Below are 17,707 nucleotides of genomic sequence, written 5' to 3'. Positions count from 1 at the left end.
AAGAGCGCTGGATCTGAAGTCAGAAGATCTGAGCTCAAATTCTAACCTACCTCTTTCTTCCCAGTGACTGTGTACAAATCCCTTCACCTCTCTGACTTTCAGTGCCGTATTTGTGAAATGGAGGGGATGGAGGGGAGTTGGGTTAGACCACTTCAGAAGTTCCTTCTAGTTCTAAATCTACAACCCTGTGACCTGCTAGTGGCCAGGCAGTAAATTAGTGGCCAAAAAAAAAAAGGAATTAAAACTCATTACTCCAGAGTCACTGAGTCCCAGCAGCTCTGGGAATGATAAAGTGTTAGCGCTCAAGGGCCCTGAGAGATCACCCAGTCCAACGATTCTTTACCTTCTTTGTGTCACCGGTCCCTCGGGCGGTCTGGTGAATCCTATGGATCTCTTCTCAGAAGAATGCTTTTACATGAATAAAATAAAACACGTAGGATTACAAAAAAACCCAGTGAAATACATAACATGACATGATAAGACATGATTTAAGTGATAGAATGTAACATATCATATGATATGATATATAACATGACAATGTAACATAATATGATATGATAAATGATATATACAACATGATACATGCTGATGTATGACATGACATGATATAACAAAACATCATGATAAATATGATATAGTATAGTGTAGTATAATATAATATAGTATAATATAGTATTGTTTGATATGATATATATGATATGACAAGATATAATATAGTATAGCATGGTATTGTATGATATGACATGATATAATGTAGTATAGTATAATATAATACAGTATTGTATGATATGATATATGATATATATGAAATGATATGATAGATATATGATATAACATAATATAACATAATGTAACATAATATGATATGATATGATATAATATGATATGATATGACATGACATGATATAATATAATATAATATGATATAATAATTAATATGTAATGGGGCAGCTAGGTTGTGCAGTGAATAGAGTATAGGGCCTGGAGTCAGAAAGACTCATCTTTCTGAATTCGAATCTGGCCTCAGACACTTACTAGCTGTGTGCCCCTGAGAAAGTCACTTAACCCTGTTTGCCTCAGTTTCCTCATCTGTAAAATGAGTTGGAGAAGGAAATGGCAAACCACTCCAGGATCTTTGCCAAGAAAACCCCACATGGGGTCAGGAAGAGTCGGATATGACTGGAAAATGACTGAACAATAACTCAATCATATACAATATATTTTATTGTTGTTGTTGTATAAATACATTATAGTTAAATGTAATGTACAAATCCATTATTGTAAAATACAGTCATTGAAACATTTAATAAAACAAGTTTACAGGCCCCAAGTTAAGAGCTCCTGATCTAGACTCACCCCACCTTATTCTTCATATGAGGAGACTGGGGCCCTAAAAAAGTAAAGTAATTTGCTCATGTTACACAACTGGTTAACTTTCTCTGGAATATTTCAGTAGGAGGCAGCCTTTTTTCAGCATGATCAGGATGATTTTCAGAGAGTATAAGGACACAGGCCAACAGACTAGCAGGGCTTCTGACCTATTGTCCATTTTGACCTTGCATGAGGCCCATACCGATCAAGGATTCCTTTTTTTAAATTACAGACCAGGCCAGCGGCAGCAGCATAGACTGGGCCTATGAAAATGGAATTAAATACGCTTTCACTTTTGAGCTGCGAGACACTGGACACTACGGCTTCCTTCTGCCGGCTAAGCAGATCCTCCCCACTGCCCAGGAGACCTGGCTGGCCCTACAAGTGATCATGAAGCACGTTAAAGCCCACCTCTACTAGAGAAACCCCCTCTGACGCCATAGAGCAGAGGAATCTGCCTTGGAGACCACTACACACGCTTACACGCCTACCGATGTACCTACTGTCCATTCAGCCACGTATTCTATCAGACAGTGGCATCAAGGGATATATTGTGATATGACTGCATGGTTATCTTCAGAAGGCTAGGGCAAATGCTCCATGTGTCCTTCCTCCCAAAAGGACATCCTGACGCTGATAGTTCATCCATTAAAGTATTCAGTCTCTTTCTGAGTCTTTTTATATTTTCAGTCTATATCTCTTACAGTGAGTTTTCTAAAGTGAGCCCTGGGGTTTTGTTATTCTGTTCAGGGAGGATGATATCGTCAGTGTGGAGGACTTGTGGAATTTCTCTCCACTGCTGCGGAAATAGTAGGACCCCAGGGCCTAGGTCTCTAAACTATTCCAGACCACCTTATCCTTCCACTTTGCCTCATTAGACCATTGTAACATCCTTGCCTTCACACTGTTTGGACTCTGGCCTCAGTCATTTGACCATCTGAAGAAGCCTTTCTTTTGTCTTTCTTTCTACCTGTTCCCTCCTCCTAATTCTCTCTCTTTCTTCTCTCCTCTCCCTCTTTTTTTCTCTCCCCTCCTTTCTCTCTTTCCCTCCTCTCCTTTATCTCTGCCCCTTCTTTCCTCTTTCTCTTCTCTTCCCTCTTTCTCTCTCTTTTTCTCACTCCCTTCTTTCCTCTCTCTCCCTCCTCCCTTTTCCCTCTCTCTCTCCTTTTCTCCCTCTCTTCCTTTCCTCTCTCTGTCTCTCCTTTCATCTTTCTTTATCCTTTCCACAGTCTCCTTCCTTTGTCTCCTTTCTTTCTCTCTGTCTCTCTCCTTTTCCCTCTCCCTTCTACATTGTGTCCTATGGTCAAGGCCTATTCCTAAGCAAAGCCTAACAACCCAGATTTAGGAGACAGGAAATCACAGTCCAGTCTCCTTACATTTCTCCCCAACACAGGGTACCCACCATCTTTTGTACCTCTGCCCCTTCTGCCAACTGTGCTGAACTGTCACCTTGTTTAGTTTATGATGTATATAGCAAATGGACATTACTCAATAAATATTCATGATTGAGACTCCCACTCGTCCCCTGCTCCTTGAGTTACTTTCACGGGTTGAGACCATGATTTACCTTGTGTCTCTGTACTTTACTTTGGGTAATGACAAGAAAGTTCACTTAAATTCTCATCCACTTTGTGTCAGATTCAACAAAAAAATCTGTGCTCTTTGACAACTAAGTGTCATGAGGGAGAATCTGGCCGAGGAATTATCGCTGGTTATGGTAAATATCTGACACTTGTAGTTTAAATTTTTTTCAAAGTGTTTGCACATTATATTATGTAAAACTATCCATGAGGAAGATCGACCCAGTTACTGTTTTTAATTTTATTATTATTATTATTTTGTTTGGTTTTGGCCTGGATCTATGATTTCATCATTGGTAAATTTCCTTTCCCAATGCAGGTAAACTGTCCTTCAATTTATCATCTCAGAGTGGCCTGGGGGGACTGAGGGGTGAAGCAATTCATCCAGCACCACACAGCTACTGTGTGTCAAAGACAGAACTTAAACCCAGGTCTTCCCGGCCTCGAAGGCCGGCTTTCTCTCCTTGATACCATGCTAGCTCTGCGACTGTTATTTACTTTTTAACAGAGGAAGAAACTGAGGCACAAAGCAGTTAGGCAACTCACCTAAGATCTCACAGTCAGTTGGGAGAAAAATCAAGATTAAACCCTAGGTTTCTTGACTTGAAGACAAAAAATATGCTGCAAGTAGTAGGAGATTATTCCTTGCTGTTCTGTCAATATATCTGCAGAGACATAGGTATATTGTATAAGCCAAACTCCCCAAAAATATTTCATTCAAGAGGGCAGAAAGTGAAGAATTCACCAGCAATAAAAAACTTTTACTTTTCTTTTTCCCCATTAATGGGGCTGAGCGTGAGAAGTTATCCTCTCAGGGGGTCTGTTTTGTAACTAGAATTGTACATTAGGATGCAGCTGGCAGGGCTGGGTGTACAGTTACAGGGCACAGGACCCGGCTTGTTTTCTCCGTGGGGTCGGCAGGACAGTGTAGACAGTGAAGGCGGCCTTGGGCACATTAACCAACTGAGGTAACCAGCCCCAGTGGAAACCTTCTAGGACTGTGATTCCTAAAAAGATGCTCTTTTCTCTTCCGTATTCAAAGGTGAGAGTGAACACAATTCATCTCCCTATGGTCAGTTTAATCATGAGCTTTGCTAATTTATCTGAGCTGTTCATCAGACAACAGGCAGTCAATCCAATACAGGCCTATTCTTCACGCAGCTATCAAAATAATTTTCCTAGGGCACAAGTTTGACCATGTCATGCCCCTGCTCCAAAGTCTTCAGTAACTCTCTATTTCAGTTGTGTCTGACTTTCGATGACCCCATTTGGGGTTTTCTTTGCAAACAGGAGAGACAGTGGATAGAGCACTGGGCTTGGAATCAGGAAGGCTCGTCTTCATGCGTTCAAATCTGACCTCAGACACTCACTAGCTATGTCACCCTAGGCAAGTCACTTTACCTTATTTGCCTCAGTTTCCTCATCTGTAAAATGAGCTGGAGAAGGAAATGGCAAACTACTCCAGGATCTCTACCAAGAAAACCCCAAATGAGGTCACAAAGAGCCAGACATGACTAAAACAACTAAACAGCCAACAACTTAGTGAAGATACTGGAATGGTTTGTTCGCCTTTTAACTCTTAGGAGCATGAATACCTTCAAATCATGTTAGGGACTCTACTTAGCAAAACTGCAAAGGTGAGGTGAGGTTCTGGGGAGGATAATTTTCCACTCTCATTATGCCCCAGGGTTAATGCAAATTACCACAGGAGCAAGATTAAAAAAAGGCTCAGTGGAGCTCCTGACCTTTACCTTACTTCCAGACACTCTCCCCACTCCCCACACTCCAGGCCAATCTACCCCATCCACCTCCAGAAACCAATCGCTGTACTCCCTACATATAAAGTGGAAATAAAACACTCTTATGACTGCCTTACAGAATCGTTGTGAAGAAAGTGCTTTGTGACCATTAAATCACCATAGGAATGGGAGTTATGATCTCCATGTACCCCGCAGAGATTTACACATAACAGGCACTCATTAAACACGTTTTGATTTGATTCATAACAGGATAGGAATTTAAGAACCACGTAAACAACCTTGCACAACAAGATAGAACAGCAAAGGAAGAAAAAAAATTATTTCCAACAGAAACTGTGGGTGGAGTCCAGGGAGACACGTGCATGTTGGAGCATACCAGAATTCCCAGAACAAAACATAAGATTTAATATCCTAATTAGAGACAGGAAAAACCTGGCTTTTAATTAAATGTTTAACCATCTTCTCCACTAACAATCTTCTTGCATGCCTTATTATGGTGAGGGGTAGTAATCCTGTGTCCTTGAAGGCTGGCCCAGTAGAGTTTAAGGTCTGGCAAGTCCAGCTAAGGTAGGAAGGTTTAAGACAGGCCAAGCAATCACCATGTTGCTGTCATCCGAGGACCAGCTTAATTAAATTTATATGCTCAGCTGGTGGGCACTGTGGCTAAGGGTCCTGGGCTTTGAGTTAGGAAGACCTAAGTTCAACAGCTCTCTCCAGACTTCCTAGCCCTGTGACTCTGGGCAAGTCATCCATCGGCCTTTATGAGTCTCTGTTTCAGCACTGGTAAAATGGTAGCAAAAGCACCTGCCTCACAGGGCTGCTGCGAGAGTAAAATGAAATGATGTAAAGGACTGTGCTATTATTAATTATCGTCATCATCACCATCATCATAACAACCGGCTAGGAGGTGATTTTTTTAGCCACAGAAACTCATGAAGACCATCCATTAAATAAAGAAACAGGATGTAGTCTAATAGAAAGTGTACCGGACTTGGAGTCATGAGAGGCTGGTGTTCAAGTCTCATCTTTCTGATACCTTCTATTGTGTGACTATGGGCAAGTGCTTAACTGTTCTGAGCCGTGGTTTTCTCATCCGTACAAGGGAGCCCCAACTACCTTTCTAGAGTTTTCTCACACTACCCCCTTTTCATACCCCAGAAAGTAACATCTATCTCGTGTACTTGTCATGAAGATCTAACATTAATAATTAACGTTTATATGGTGCTTTAGGGCATCTAGGTGGTGCAGTGGATAGTGTGTCCAGCATGCAATCAGGAAGATGCATCTTTATGTGCTAAAATCTGGCCTCAGACACTTACTAGCTGTGTGACCTTGGACAAGTCACTTAACTCTGCCTCAGTTTCTTTATCTGTAAGATGAGCTGGAAAAGGAAACAGTAAAAAACTCCAATATCTTTGCCAAGAAAAAAATGCATTAAGGTTTTATTTTTTATTTTTGGAGGGGGGAAGGCAGGGCAATTGGGATTAAATGACTTGCCCAAGGTCACACAGCTAGTACGTGTGTCAAGCGTCTGCGGCTGGGTTTGAACTCAGGTCCTACTGACCCCAGGGCTGGTGCTCTTCTCACTGCGCCACCTAGCTGCCCCCATTAAGGTTTTCAAAGAGCTTTACAGATATTATCTCAATTGACCCTCACCACAACACAGGCGCTGTTATGATTCCTATTTTACATATGAGAAAAGGCACAGTGAGGTTAAGTCACTTATTCAGAGTCACACGGCTAGTAAGCATCTGAGGCCAGATTCGATCTCAAGTCTTCCTGGCTTCAGTGTCTAGCTAACTATAATGTATGTTAAAAAGCTCTGAAAATTTAATCGTACAAAGGCCAGCTAGTAGTATTATCACTATTAAGACCTGAAGGAGTTGTGATTTGCCTAAATAAGAGGAGTAACCACGCTGGACCCCAGAAATAGAAGTTAAATATGTCTCTCTGAAAGGTAGGTAGAAGGAGTGAGGCCTTAGAGAGAGGCCAGGGTTACATTAGCCCCTCACTTCCGCCATTGTGGACAACCAACTGAAACTGATGGCATTGTGGCCCGCATTCTCTGTAACTGGGTAAGTGAGCATTGGCGGTCCCCTAGGACCATAAGGCTCTTCTGCTCGGAAGCCACCAGTTCCTCCCCTCACCGCTTGAATCAAACCCACATCTTCACGTTTAATTCTTCGGACTGCTGTATCCCATTATTCCATGTTTCACTCTCATACAAGTACATCTATCGGTAGGAAGTCGGTATAAAAAATATAAGCTTTTGATTTGCTTTCATAGGAGGCTTGGGATTCTTCTTGTGAAGAACTCTGAAGGCTAAATTGAGCCTCGAGCTTAGCTTTGAAGAGGTTGCCGATGGCCTCAAGCACTGAATGCCGTTCTTGGCTTAAGTGACCCCTGGTTTCAAACTGCAGACGTAAAACCTTGCTGTTCCAACAAGAATGTAAACAGTTTCCGGGAAACTAAGGACAGCTAGAGCCCCTTTGATGTTTTTTCACTTTCAAGTTCTTTTGGAGATATCCTGTGCCTGGCTTCTCAGGAATCTGTAAATGGTTTAGTTGAAAATGCTTTCTCTGCTTCTGTGTATGTTTAAAAAGATGTGAGTGAAACTTGCTAGATGGGAAGAGAATTTCGGGTCTCAGTCTCTCTTTGTTGCAATTGCCGCAAAGGCTTGTATAATCATGACCCTTCCTTATTTGGAGGCATGTCGTTGTTTTATTCAGTTGTTTCACTCGTGTCTGCCTCTTTATGACCCTATTTGGAGTTTTCCTGGTCAAGACACTAGAGGGGTTTTCCATATCCTTCTCCAGCTCATTTTACAGATGAGGAAACTGAGGCAAACAGGGTCACATGCTAGCAAGGGTCTGAGGCTAGATTTGAGCTCAGGTCTTTCCTGACTCCAGGCCTGACATGCTATCCACTGTGCCACCTAGCTGCCCACTTGGAGGCACAGGCCTGTGGATTACTTCCTTGACAAAGTCATTAAATGAGTTTTGCAATTTCACAAAGGCAACACAACCTGATCTCATCCTCTTATTCAACATTGGACCCTACTTATTGCCCATTTGTACCATCTGTCTCTTTGAGCCCAAGCTATACTGGTTGTCCTTCCAAATGTATGTTGTAATCTGGTCAATGGACATCCTTCATCTTCTTGGGCTTTCCTGGGTCCAACTCCTTTGAATGACCTCAGAGCTCTTCAAGGGCCTTGATGCAATCAGCATGGTGTTATCCACAAACACTAACACCTGGAGGACCTTACTACTGACAAGGAATCCCTCTTTAATTTGGACTACATCCCTTCCATCCCAGTGGGGAACACCTTTAATGGGCATAGATCTCCCATAGATTTTAGGCATCTCCTGATTTTTATGATCAGAGGGTCACCAAATGGGATCATTCCTGTCATTATTATATCTTTCCACAAATTTTGAATGATTTTGATGAATGGATGAAGCCTTCCTCAGTTCCACCACCTGCTAGTGACCTCTGTCCTCAAACTACCATGTTAATTTTGTTTTAATCCTATACATATATGCACATATTGTCTTCATGTTGGAATATCAGCTCCTAGAGGACACAGACTGTTGTATTTTTGCCTTTTTGATCTCCAGCACTTTGCACAGTCCCTGGCACATAGTAGGCACTTAATAAATTTTTGTGGATTGCTTGATTGAAGAAGTACACCTTGTAGAAAAAAAGCCCGTAAGATGACATTTTGCTCTACAGAATCAATTAAAAAAAACATAACCAACTAAACAAGAAGTACAGTGTCTTCTCTCTTTTAGTCAATTATGAAAGGGCAAAGATGGGATCCACAGTTGAATGTCAATCAGTCAATAAGCATTTATGAAGCACCTACTATGTGCCAGGCACTGTACTAAGTGATACTAAGAAAGGCAAAAGACAGTCCTTCCCTTCAAGCAACTCACAATTTAATGCCTCCCTGTTCCCTCCTAGAATTCTCATCAAGCCCACCCTTGATTTGTACATAGATGACTCTCATAAAGATTGAGCACAGATTGGAGAGAAGATGTGTAGGTTGTCAGTCATTGACACTTTGCAGGTTGCCTTTTTTGGAGTATTTATAAAGTCTGTCTGAGATGTTTTTCATGCCTTTAGTATCTTCCCTTTCTTCAGCTACCTTTTACATCGATCTCTCTACTCCCTCACATTTGTGCCACCGCCGTCATGGATCTCCTTTGCTTATGCTTAGTTCCGTTCAGTTGCCTTCTGCATCTTTGTACTGTTTAGTGGGGGGCCATTGCGAATCGTCCTGACTTCTGTCTTGCCACTGGACCCCTATGACTTTGGAGGAAAGAGGGAGGCTGATGACTCCGCACAGCCCTGCCCTGCTTAAATCCAATTCACTTGCAAGTCAAGATGTCACCCTCCCAATGTCATCGGTCCTCTTCAAGAACAAATGATGAGTGACAACAAGCTTTTTGGTGACTCTTATAATTTCCTTACGAGCACATTTGGATCTGTGACGTTAGCGTCTAAGTGTGATGGTTCCATTGACATTTATGGAGAAAATAGTTTGTCATAATTTTCAGAAATCCTTTCTAAAAATCCTTGAATTATTTAAACAAGTAGATAATTAAAAATGTGAAATTGATAGCAAATGACACCAACAGTTACAACAATTCATAAAGAAGTTTAGTCACTATAAATTAATTATCACAAGACTGAGAGAGCTTAGAAAACCACTTAGTCAGCAAACATCTGGTTTACTTGCCCAATAGAAAAAGGATGACATTGGGTTAAAATATAAACTTGTTCATAAAATCTTATGAAGTATATCTAATGGGTGTTGTGTTTCTTGCCTTCTCAATGAGTGAGTGTGGAGGAGGGAGGAGGAGAACTTGGAAGTGAAAATAAAATTTAAAAGTAAAACAAAAAAGTGAAATCTTATGAGGAAGGATGATGGACGATTATCTTCTCATAAAACAGAGAGAAGCAGTGAAGGTTGAAACCAGTCTGAAGATACCTTGGCAAGATATCCAAATAAACAAAGCCATTCCAAAGGCATTTAAGGCTGAGAATGAAAGGACAGTAGACAGAAGAAAATATATAGTGTATCATAATTATATCTATGTTAGGACTTTTACTGTAGCAGTATCCCAGCTGTTCCACAAACGAGGTGCTCGCTCATCTCTTGGCTCTGGATGTTTTTTCTGGCTGTACCCCATGCCTGGAACTCTTCCCTTTCTCTGCGCTACCCACCGACCTCTCTGGTTTCTTTTAAGAGTCAACTAAAATGCCATCTTTTACAGGAGGCCTTTCCTAACCCTCTTAATTCTAGTGCCTTTCCTCTGTTAATTGTTTCCTAGTTATCTTGTATGTAGCTTGTTTGTATGTATTTGTTTGCTGTCTCCCCCGTTAGATTGTAGGTTTCTCCAGGGCAGGAAATGTCCTTTGCCTCTTTTTGTATCCCCAGTGCTTAACACAGTGCCTGGCACCTAGGAGGTATTTCATAAATGCTGACTGATTGTTAAATGATGCTGAAGGAATACGATATGTACATAGATAAGTAAATATGTGGTAACTGGAGAGGAAGGCATGGACCAGGGCAAGACTTCTTAGAGGAGGTAGTAACTGATCTGAACCTTGGGGGAAGATCGGAGTTTTAAGAGGTTTTGTATCAGTCATCCCAAGTTTTCCCAATTTCTTCATACTTACTGTTTCTTATGATGCTATAATATTTCATTATGTTCATAAACCACAATTTATTTAGCCATTGCATGGTCAACGGGCACCTACTTTGTTTTATCAGTCCAACAACCTAATGGAGGAGTTACCATGCAAATGAATATACACAAATAAGCTCTATATAAAAGGGAGGTAATTATTGAAGAGAAGGCTTCCTGTAGAAGGTGGGATTTTAGTTGGGACTTAAAGCCAGGGAAGCCAGTAGATAAAGCAGAAGAGGCTGAGTGTTCTAGGTGTAGGAGACAGCCACAGAAAATGCCTGGAGCTGAGAGACGGTGTATCTTGTTTGTGGGACAGCCAGGAGGCCAGTGTCACTGAATTGAAGACTAGGTGTTAGGGAGTAAGGTGTAAAAAAGACTGGAAAGGTAGGAGGGAGCCAGGTTATGGGCAATCAGGTGGCACAGCAGATAGAGCACTGAGCCTGGAGTTAAGAAGACCTGGGTTCAAATATGACCTCAGATACTTACTAGCTGTGTGACTCTGGACAAGTCACTTCACTTGTTTGCCTCAGTTTCCTCACATGTAAAATGAGCTGAAGAAGGAAATGACAAACCATGCCAATATCTTTAAAACCCCAAATGGGGTCATGAAGAGTCTGAAACGACTGACACAACAACAGAAGGTTATGAAAGGCTTTGAACACCAAATACATGTCCTGGAGTTTTTTGTGTATTTTTTTTTTATAGAGGGTTAGAAAGCAGCCTGGGAACTATAACAGAATGGGGCATTCTGGCTCCTGTTTGTATCCTATCCTAGCTTCATTTGCCTGGTTTGCCTCCTAAGATTTGTAGGTCCAGAGAGAGACTGGGGAGAGATGGTGATATTAGATTCAGGTCACTTTTTAAAGGTAGAAGGGAAAGGACTCCATGCCACCTGCCCCACCCCCATTTTGGATGTTAAATTTTTGACAGTTGGACTCTGCCACCTGGCCACAGCCCCTTAAGCATTTCTTCAGCCTCATGTTTCAGAGGTGGAGTTTCAGGACAGACAGATATCCTGTGAAATTTCAGATCACGGAGAGCAGTGCTTCTGAGACCCTGGAGTCCCTCTGGCTGCAGCTGGGAGAGACCCCCGGGATTCATGGGGTGTTTTCTAAATCGGTGGTGAGTTAAGTGCACGTATCCAGCTCTAGTTGGACTGGGAGCCAGGAAGTTTCTGACCAGAGACTAGATCTTCCCATTGCCTGATTACAGACTTCTGGACGGGAGTGTGGAAACAGACATTCTCCCAAACAGGATTTTCCATGTCAGGAGGATTCGAGTAGGTATGACTAAATGGAAATGGAGGTTTGTGACGATATACACGATGAAGTCTCTGATATTAAAATGCTTGTGGTTTATTTTATAATTTTGATGGAATATGTCTCTAATAGGATCATAGAGATGGAAAGGAACACACACACACACACACACACACACACACACACAGAGATGTCTGAATCAGGAATGTTCTATTTGGGGGGCAGGGTTAAACAGTGACTGGCAGCCTGAGATCCTGACCTGATTTAGCTGATACAGCATTTTCTAGTGCTCGGTGGTTGTGACTGCATACAAGCAGGGAGTTGTACAATCATTGGGTCTTTAATTGTATTTCTGTATGAATTCATTTCAATTCTATAAACATTGATTAGGTCTCTTCACTATATGCTGGGCAGCTAGATAGCTCAGTGGATAGACGGCTGGACAGGGAGTCAGGAAGACCTGAGTTCAAATTCAACCTCTGACACTTACTAGCTGTGTGACCTTGGGTAAATCACTTAACCCTGTTTGCCTCAATTTCCTCATCTCTAAAATGAGCTGGAGAAGGAAGTGGCAAACCACTCCAGCCTCTCTGCCAAGAAAACCCCAAATGGGGCCACAAAGAGCCAAACACGACTGGAATGACTGAACAACGCTGATGCTGTATGCCAAGCACCATAGTATCAGGACAAAAAGATGAAAAAATGACCATGCCTGCCCTCAAGGAGTTTGCAATTCACCAGGAGGGGGCCAAGACAAGGACAAAAATAACTAAAATACTGCTTGCTTTGCCTTGGGCAAGTCATTTAACCTCCCTGGGCTTCGGTTTCTTCATTTGTAAAATGAAGGCGTTGGACGAGGATGGCGTCTTAGCTGACCTTCCAACTCTAGATCTGTGATCTCTAGACCTTTGATTAAAAATTCACCCCCTTACTATAGTTATGAAAGGGACCCCTTTTTATTCTCTAATGATCCGGGAGAATGACGTGAAAGAAGAGGCATTAACATCTGCTTTGCTTAAGGACCATGGGACTTTTCCATCTAATCTGTAGCTAAAAACTTCTGTATTATTCAAACATTTATTAAACGCCTGTGGTGTGCCAGGCTCTGAGCTAAATGTTATGTCCCCTATTAGAATATCAGCTCCCTGAAGGCAGGTGTTGTCTTTTCTATCTGTATCCTTAGTGCTTAGTATAGTGATGTACGCACAGTAAGTATTTAATAAATGCTTAATTTAGTACTACTTAATAACAATGAAAGTACTTAATAAAATAAATTCATTCATTCATCCAGTTATTCTATGATCCTACAGGGGAAAATATGACAAAGTCAAAGGAGTAATTCAGGCTAAGGGCTCTAAGGAAATTTCAGAAGGAAGTGAATAATTCTGTTTTATTTAATGAATAAAATTGATCCGTTTCTTCAGTGGCTTTTTGTGTTAGTGTTTTCTTTTCTTTTTAAGAATTTTATCTATTTGGGGGCATTCTTTTAAAAATTTTGAGTTCCAAATTCTCTCCGTCCCCTGGCCCCTCCCCCACCCATTGATAAGGCAAGCAATATCATATTCCCTATATGTGATTGTGTTTTGGGGTTTTTTCGAACTCTATAGGATCATCCATTTTGATCTGGAATTGACCAGTAGGCTACGAGCTCCTTGAGAGCACGGACCATCTTTTGCCTTTCTTTGTACCCGCAGCCCTTAGCACAGTGCCTGATACACAGTAAGCCCCTAATAAATGCTCATGGACTCATTGTACAGTGGAGGAAGTGGAGGGTCAGATTTAGCCTAGTCGGCCAAGTGCTGGAGTCACGATCTCCGCCCCAATCTTGCGCCTCCCTCGTATGGCCCCTAGGGAACGTCTAAGGCTGCGGATGTTAGCAATGACGGCACGTGGCCAAAATGCTGACTCCCCGCTACGAAGCGCTTCGTTGATTGACTAACGGATGGGATGGGAAGCTTCCTCAGCCGGCGGCAGCAGCTCACCCAGCCCCTCCCGGGCTGCAGCTCCGACCTCCAGGCAGGAAGCAGCAGGAAATGCTCCCATCCCACCCGCGCACCCTCTGGTTGGGTGGGTGTGAGAGGCCAGACCCCCGAGCTGCTGAGCGGTGAGTAGCTGCATGGAGAGCTTGGGGAGCGGGAAGGGAGGCGAGCCCCGTGACCTTGGGCAGCGTAGGGCGCTGGAAGGGAAGAAGCATTTATTAAACGCCTATGGTGTGCCGGGCACCGGGCTGAGCACTTTGTAAAGATCGCCTCGTTTTGCTCTCACAAGTACCCTGGGAGGTGGATGCAGTGATTCTCTTTAATTTGATTCTCTTCCTTACTGTGTGACCTTGGACAAATCAAGCCACCTCTCTGGGTCTCCTCCGTGTGACTCTGGGCACAACAGTACAGGGAAAGGGAGGGAAGGAGCATTTATTAAGCACCTGCTGTGTGCCAGGCACCTCGCTAAGCACTTGGCAAATGCCTCATTCCATCCTCCCAACAGCCCTGGGAGGTAGATGATATCATTATCCGTAATTTAATCCTCTTCCTGACTGCCTGCGTGACCTTAGACCAGTCAGACCAACTCTCTGTGTGACCCCGAATGCATAGCATGGTACAGTGGAAGGAAAAAGCACTTATTAAGCACCTGCTGTGTGCCTGGCGCTGTGCTAAGAGCTTCACAAAGATATCTCATTTTACCTTCACACCCCCTGGGAGGTAGATGACGTCATTATCCTTAATTTAACCCTCTTCCTTACTTCCTGCGTGATCTTGGACAAGGCAAACCAACTCTCTGTGTGATTCCGAATGCATAGCATGGTACAGTGGAAGGAAAAAGCACTTATTAAGCACCTGCTGTGTGCCTGGCGCCGTGCTAAGAGCTTCACAAAGATATCTTATTTTACCCCCACACCCCCTGGGAGGTGGATGACGTCATTATCGTTAATTTGATTCCCTTCCTCACTGCCCGCGTGACCCCGGACAAACCGAGCGAGCTCCCTGGGTCTCTGGTACTAAACAATGAGATTTCTCTTTCTGTATTGCTGTAAAGTCGGGGTTCTGTGCCTTTTTTTAGGCCATGGACCCCTTTATTTCCACTAACCTCTAGACGAAAGTTGGTCCTTCGGTCTTGAGATTAAAAACACATTATTATTTTGGAAAGCCCGAGAAAACACAGTCTGGACCGTCCTCGGACAACCTGTGTCTGCAGCTTTTTATTCCGTAGCTCACGTTTATATAAAATATATTTTATATAATTATAAATATATAAATATAATTTATGTAAATATACAGTATAAATATAATAATAAACAATAAAACCCTTTTTTTTACAACCCTGTGATAGACTACTAGTAGTAATAATAATAATAATGAAGGTGATGATAACCACCATCTAGATAGGACCTACTATGTGCCAGGCACCGGGCCAAGCGCTTTCCGATCACGACCTCATCTGGACCTCACGGCAGCCCCGGACAATAGGCCCTGTCATCACCCCCATTTTACAGACGGGGAAACTGAGGCAGGCAGTCACTCGGCCGGGCTCAGCCGGCTCCGCTGCGTCTGCGGCGGGATTCGAACGTGGGGCTTCCTGATTCCGGGCGCTGCCGGAGGCAGGAAGTGTACGTGGCGGAAGCGCAGGAAGGGGCGCCGTCCTTTGCCTCTGGCCACACCACTGGTAATGAGAGCTTAGCCTCCGAGCCGCCGCGCGGATCGCTTGCTGGGGCCTCAGCACGGGCCTGGGGAGTAGCCTCGGGGGAGAGCGAGGGGTGCGCCGCGGGGCTGGGGCCGGGGAGATGCCCGACGGTGGATTCCACGCCCGGCTCCTCAGGGCCCCTGATTCCGCGCCCATCCCCCTTGGGGCTGAGCCCTTCGTCACGCCTTCCCCCCACCCCCACTCCGTGTCTTCCAAACTTCCGCTGATGAAAATAGCCAACCTTTATAAAGCACCTACTGTGTGCTAGCCGCCACGCGAAGCGCTTCACAAATATTATCCCATTTTTTTTCCTCACAAAATCCCTGGGAGGTAGGGGCTGTTATTATCTGCGTCTTGCAGGTGAGGAAACTGAGGCAAGCAGAGGCTGAGCGACTTGTCTAGGGTCACACACATAGTGTCTGAGGCTGGATTTGAATTCAGGTCTTCCTGATTCTGGTCCTGGTGCTTTAGCCACTGTGCCGCTTAGATGCCTTAATAATAATTATTATTATGATAGCTTGTATTTATATAGAACTTTAAGGTTTGCAAAGTGCTATATATATTGTGTGTATATATACACATGTATATAAAAATCTCATTTGATCCTCACAGAAATCCTGGGAGGCAGGGGCTGTTATTATCTGTATTTTATAGTGGAGTAAACTGAGGCAAACAGAGGTGAAGTGACTCACCCAGGGTCCCTCAGCTAGTAAGTATCTGAGTCTGGATTTGAACTCAGGTCTTCCTGACTCCAGATCCGGCGCTCTAACCATTGTACCACCTAGATGACCTAATGATAACAATCATAATAATAACTTACATTTATGTGTAACAATATTTATATAGAGCTCTAGGGTTTACAAAGTGCTTCCTATAGATAATCTCATCTGATCCTCACAGAAATCCTGGGAGGGAGGGCCTATGATCGCCTCCCCCATTTTACAGAAGAGAAATCTGAGGCTGAAGTAGATTAAGTGAGTTGCCCCCTAGTATCTGTTTTTTCTTTTTTTTGAGGGCAATTGGGGGTTAAGTGACTTGCCCAAGGTCACACAGCTAGTACAGGTCATGTCTGAGTGCAGATTTGAACTCAGGTCCTCCTGACTCCGGGGCTAGTGCTCTACTCACTGCGACACCTAGCCGCCCTGTAGTATCTGGGTTTTGTTTTTTTTTAAATCTCATTTCATTTTTTTTTCAAGGATCAAAAGTCTATTTTCTGGTCTCCCTAGTTCTTCTTCATTAAAAAGGGAAAAAAAAATCTTTGTTACAAATATGCATAGTCAAGCAAAACAAATTCCCTCATTCATACACACACATATATTTTTCTCTATATATTATTCTAATATATATATTTTTCTATTATATTATTCCAATATATCCTTTATGTATTATCCTGATGTGTTCCTGTATACATTATTCCAATCTATTATTCTAATGTGCATTATTCTAATATACATTCCTAGATACTATTCTAATATATAATTTTAATATATATCTAATTCTAACATATTTTTCTTGTATATTCCAATATCTATTATTCCAATGTTTATTCCTGTGTGTGTGCGTGTGTGTGTGTCCATCTCTGCCTTCACTTCATCCCGCTAGCATCCAAGGCAGGAATCTGCACTCAGGGCTGCCTCCTTCTCTCCACTGAACGGCCTTGGTCCCTAAGGATGGCATGACTCTCTCAGCACAGGGAGTCGCCTGGGCAGCGCTGCGTTCCTTTCCAGGTGGTTTCTGTTGTTGTTGTGAAACGGTGAACCCTCTGGAGAGCCGGGCTCCTAGGACACTGTGTCCTTACAGGACAATAGCTTCATGAAATAATGAGGCAGGCCCGGGGAGCAGAGCCGACGGTAAACAAGCCAGACGCGCCCACTGCCCCTGCCCACCCGCGTCCAGTTAATGTGTCATTCTGGGAACCGGCAGGGGTGGGAGTGGGATTCTGAGAAGTGCTGCCGCTGAGTGACCGTTGTGTTAAGAAGCTGTGGGCCGCAGGGAGCGGCCCTGCCCCTTCCCCTGCTGTGGCTTTTCAGTCCCTGTTCTGGGCTTCGGCAGCCCTAAGGATCCGTTTCCTGACCCCACCGTGGCTGCTTCGTAGGGCGGCCTACACTTTGCCATCCCCGGCTGCCCCAGCTAGGGAGACCTTGGCTGGGTGGGTCCGGGGAAGAGGCTCTGCTCTAAGGGAAGGCCATCTGCAAGAGCGCTGGTGGTTAACGTTTGGAATCGTTCCTGACACAGTGCTATCCACAGTGGCATCAGTGCCCACACCCAGACTTGAAGGGGAAGGAAAGGGGATTTCCCCAACCTAACAGACACTGACCATCCAGAGAGCTTCTCTTAACTGCCCCCCTTCCCCCATCCCC

General features: G+C 43.5%; 1 protein-coding gene across 1 annotated transcript in view; it reads left to right on the top strand.

Annotated features, from left to right (window-relative positions):
• The window catches only part of LOC118851411 (carboxypeptidase A4-like), a 32,113-nt gene extending 30,322 nt beyond the window's left edge, over positions 1-1,791 (top strand). Inside the window, exon 11 of the mRNA XM_036760848.1 lies at positions 1,604-1,791. Coding sequence (XP_036616743.1) covers positions 1,604-1,791 — 188 coding nt within the window. The remainder of the gene's footprint in view (positions 1-1,603) is intronic.
• Positions 1,792-17,707: the final 15,916 nt, after the last annotated feature.

Source organism: Trichosurus vulpecula, chromosome 5 (genome assembly GCF_011100635.1).
Source record: "Trichosurus vulpecula isolate mTriVul1 chromosome 5, mTriVul1.pri, whole genome shotgun sequence".
In the NCBI taxonomy this organism is placed as follows: domain Eukaryota; kingdom Metazoa; phylum Chordata; class Mammalia; order Diprotodontia; family Phalangeridae; genus Trichosurus; species Trichosurus vulpecula.
The sequence above is the reverse complement of the archived record's forward strand: the minus strand, read 5'-3'. Positions and strand labels throughout refer to the sequence as shown.